This window comes from Onychostruthus taczanowskii, unplaced genomic scaffold (genome assembly GCF_017590055.1).
Source record: "Onychostruthus taczanowskii isolate IOZ18803 unplaced genomic scaffold, ASM1759005v1 scaffold206, whole genome shotgun sequence".
Classification (NCBI taxonomy): Eukaryota; Metazoa; Chordata; class Aves; order Passeriformes; family Passeridae; genus Onychostruthus; species Onychostruthus taczanowskii.
Genome location: NW_024499307.1, coordinates 423,126 through 427,611, shown reverse-complemented (window position 1 = coordinate 427,611; position 4,486 = coordinate 423,126). Strand labels below are relative to the sequence as shown.

At 70.6% G+C, this 4,486-nt stretch overlaps 1 protein-coding gene across 1 annotated transcript in view; it reads left to right on the top strand.

Annotated features, from left to right (window-relative positions):
• The first annotated feature begins 130 nt into the window (after positions 1-130).
• SMUG1 (single-strand-selective monofunctional uracil-DNA glycosylase 1) overlaps positions 131-4,486 on the top strand; it is a 9,514-nt gene continuing 5,158 nt past the window's right edge. The window contains exons 1-3 of the mRNA XM_041403916.1: positions 131-225; positions 274-601; positions 1,233-1,650. Coding sequence (XP_041259850.1) covers positions 131-225; positions 274-601; positions 1,233-1,650 — 841 coding nt within the window. The remainder of the gene's footprint in view (positions 226-273; positions 602-1,232; positions 1,651-4,486) is intronic.

Below are 4,486 nucleotides of genomic sequence, written 5' to 3'. Positions count from 1 at the left end.
GGCTCCCCTGTACCCCCGCAGGGCTCTCTGTCCCCCCCCGGAACTCTGCTGTCCCCCCCCGGGTCTCCCCTGTCCCCTCTGTCCCCCGTGTCCCCGCGGCCACCGCGTGTGTCCCCGCAGGCGATGTGGGATGGAGCGGGAGGAGGAGGAGGAGGAGGAGGAGGAAGGAGCGAGGGCTGAGCCTGAGGCTGATGATGGAGCCGGGGCTGAGGCTGATGATGATGATGATGATGGAACCAAGGCTGAGGCTGATGATGGAGCCGGGGCTGAGGCTGATGATGATGATGATGATGGAGGAGCCGGGGCTGCCGGGGCCGAAGCCGAGGATGCTGATGCTGAGGATGCTGAGGATGCCGAGGATGAGGATGCAGCCGAGGCCGAAGGCGCGGCGCTGGCCGCGCGGTTCCTGGCGCTGCAGCTCGCTCTGTCCGGGGCGCTGCGGGCGCTGCCGCCGCCGGGGCCGCCGGTGGCCGCGGTGTACGCGCCGCTCGAGTACGCGTGGGAGCCGCACCGGCGCTTCGTGCGCCGCTTCCTGCGCGCCCCGACACCCGTGCTGTTCCTGGGCATGAACCCCGGGCCGTTCGGCATGGCCCAGACCGGGGTGGGCACCGGGACAGGGGCCCCAAAACCGGGGCTGGGAATGAACCCCGTCCCGTTCGGCATGGCCCAGACCGGGGTCAGCACCGGGGGGACCCCAAAACCGGGGCTGGGCATGAACCCCGGGCCGCTCGGCATGGCCCAGACCGGGGTGGGCACCGGGGGGGGCACCGGGGGGACCCCAAAACCGGGGCTGGGAATGAACCCCGGGACTGGGGCTGGGGGCACCGGGGGGACCCCAAAACCCGTGCTGTTCCTGGGCATGAACACCGGGCCGCTCGGCATGGCCATACCGGGGTCAGCACCGGGGGCACCAGGGGGACCCCAAAACCGGGGCTGGGCATGAACCCCGGGCCGTTCGGCATGGCCCAGACCGGGGTCAGCACCGGGACAGGGACCCCAACACCGGGGCTGGGCATGAACCCCGGGACAGGGAATGGGGGGCACCGGGGGGACCGGGGGGACCCCAAAACCGGGGCTGGGCATGAACCCCGGGCCGTTCGGCATGGCCCAGACCGGGGTCAGCACCGGGACAGGGGCCGGGGGCACCGGGGGGACCCCAAAACCGGGGCTGACCCATCGCGACCCCGGTGTGCCCCCCCTCCCCCGCTGACGCCCCCTCCCCACCCCCGCAGGTGCCGTTCGGCGAGGCGTGGCACGTGCGGGAGTGGCTGCGGGTGTCGGGCGCGGTGCGGCGGCCGCCCCGGGAGCACCCCAAGCGCCCGGTGCTGGGGCTGCGCTGCCCGCGGAGCGAGGTCAGCGGCGCCCGCTTCTGGGGGCTGATCCGCAGCCTGTGCCCGGAGCCCCGCGCCTTCTTCCGCCACTGCTTCGTGCACAACCTGTGCCCGCTGCTCTTCCTCGCCGCCTCGGGCCGCAACGTGCCGCCGCCGGAGCTGCGGGCGGCCGAGCGGGAGCGGCTGCTGGCGCCGTGCGGGGCCGCGCTGGCCGCCGTGGTGGCGGCGCTGGGCGTGCGCCTGGTGGTGGCCCTGGGCCTGGACCCCAAAACCGGGGCTGGGCATGAACCCCGGGCCGCTCGGCATGGCCCAGACCGGGGTCAGCACCGGGACAGGGGCCGGGGGGACCCCAAAACCGGGGCTGGGCATGAACCCCGGGCCGCTCGGCATGGCCCAGACCGGGGTCAGCACCGGGACAGGGGCCGGGGGGACCCCAAAACCGGGGCTGGGCATGAACCCCGGGCCGCTCGGCATGGCCCAGACCGGGGTCAGCACCGGGACAGGGGCCGGGGGGACCCCAAAACCGGGGCTGGGCATGAACCCCGGGCCGCTCGGCATGGCCCAGACCGGGGTCAGCACCGGGACAGGGGCCGGGGGGACCCCAAAACCGGGGCTGGGCATGAACCCCGGGCCGCTCGGCATGGCCCAGACCGGGGTCAGCACCGGGACAGGGGCCGGGGGGACCCCAAAACCGGGGCTGGGCATGAACCCCGGGACTGGGGCTGGGGACACCGGGGGGACCCCAAAACCCGCTGGGCATGAACCCCGGGCCGCTCGGCATGGCCCAGACCGGGGTCAGCACCGGGGGCACCGGGACAGGGGCTGGGGGGCTCGGGGGGCACCGGGACAGGGGCTGGGGGCGGCTCGGTGCATCCCGAGAGGTCCCAAAGGGGAGGATATGAGGCTGGGGGGGATCAGGGGGTCCCCAAGGGGGTCCAGAGGGCAGCAGAGGAGGGAAACTGAGGCACGGGTGGGTCCCAGTCCATCCCATAGGAGGAACTGAGGCACGGGTGGGTCCCAGTCCATCCCATAGGAGGAACTGAGGCACGGGTGGGTCCCAGTCCATCCCATGGAAGGGAAACTGAGGCACGGGGAGTTCCCAGTCCATCCTATGGAGGGGAAACTGAGGCCTGGGGGGTCCGAGTCCATCCCATGGGAGGGAAACTGAGGCACGGGCGGTCCCAGTCCCTCCCATAGGAGGGAAACTGAGGCACGGGGGGTTCCCAGAGGGTCCCAGTCTATCCCATGGGAGGGAAACTGAGGCACGGGGCGGTCCCAGTCCATCCCATGGGAGGGAAACTGAGGCACGAGTGGGTCCCAGTCCATGCCATGGGAGGGAAACTGAGGCACGGGGGGGTCCCAGTCCATCCCATGGGAGGGAAACTGAGGCACGGGGCGGTCCCAGTCCATCCCATGGGAGGGAAACTGAGGCACGGGGCGGTCCCAGTCCATCCCATGGGAGGGAAACTGAGGCACGGGGCGGTCCCAGTCCATCCCATGGGAGGGAAACTGAGGCACGGGGCGGTCCCAGTCCATCCCATGGGAGGGAAACGCTGGGCATGAACCCCGGGCCGCTCGGCATGGCCCAGACCGGGGTCAGCACCGGGACAGGGGCCGGGGGGACCCCAAAACCGGGGCTGGGCATGAACCCCGGGACTGGGGCTGGGGACACCGGGGGGACCCCAAAACCCGCTGGGCATGAACCCCGGGCCGCTCGGCATGGCCCAGACCGGGGTGGGCACCGGGGGGGGCACCGGGGGGACCCCAAAACCGGGGCTGGGAATGAACCCCGGGACTGGGGCTGGGGGCACCGGGGGGACCCCAAAACCCGTGCTGTTCCTGGGCATGAACACCGGGCCGCTCGGCATGGCCATACCGGGGTCAGCACCGGGGGCACCAGGGGGACCCCAAAACCGGGGCTGGGCATGAACCCCGGGCCGTTCGGCATGGCCCAGACCGGGGTGGGCACCGGGGGGACCGGGGGGACCCCAAAACCCGCTGGGAATGAACCCCGGGACTGGGGCTGGGGGCACCGGGGGGACCCCAAAACCCGCGGGGAATGAACCCCGGGCCGTTCGGCATGGCCCAGACCGGGGTCAGCACCGGGGGCACCGGGACAGGGGCTGGGGGGCTCGGGGGGCACCGGGACAGGGGCTGGGGGCGGCTCGGTGCATCCCGAGAGGTCCCAAAGGGGAGGATATGAGGCTGGGGGGGATCAGGGGGTCCCCAAGGGGGTCCAGAGGGCAGCAGAGGAGGGAAACTGAGGCACGGGTGGGTCCCAGTCCATCCCATAGGAGGAACTGAGGCACGGGTGGGTCCCAGTCCATCCCATGGAAGGGAAACTGAGGCACGGGGAGTTCCCAGTCCATCCTATGGAGGGGAAACTGAGGCCTGGGGGGTCCGAGTCCATCCCATGGGAGGGAAACTGAGGCACGGGCGGTCCCAGTCCCTCCCATAGGAGGGAAACTGAGGCACGGGGGGTTCCCAGAGGGTCCCAGTCTATCCCATCCAGTTTGGGACTGGGAAAAAGAGGGTTCGGGGGTCCCAGCCCCAGTTTGACCAGCTGGGGACTGGGGGGAAGGGGGATGGAGGGGGGCTGGACCAGTTTGGGACTGGGGAAAAGGGGGTCGGTGGGTCCCTGCCCCAGTTTGGGACTGGGGATGAGGGAGCTGGGGGGTCCCTGTCCCAGTTTGACCAGTTTGCGACTGGGGAGAGGGGGTTGATGGGTCCCTGCCTCAGTTTCCCCGCTCAGAACAGGATTTAGGGCAACACTACAGGGCAGAGGGTGAATCCCTGCCTCAGTTTCCCCACTCGGGAGGGGGTTTAGGGCTCCCGTAGGGGGCGGGGGATGAGCCCTGCCTCAGTTTCCCCACTCGGGAGGGGGTTTAGGGCTCCCGTAGGGGGCGGGGGATGAGCCCTGCCTCAGTTTCCCCTTAGGGAAGGGTGGGGGGAGGGTTCGTGGAGGGTTTTCTGTGTAATTCTGGAATTAATAAAGGCGAGAATTGGTAAAAAACAAGGAAAGAGGCATTGGGGGGGATGGGGGGAGGCGGGAACCAACGAACCAACCTCCCTCCCTCCCTCCCTCCCTCCCTCCCTTCCTTCCTTCCTTCCTTCCTTCCTTCCTTCCTTCCTTCCTTCCTTCCTTCCTTCCTTCC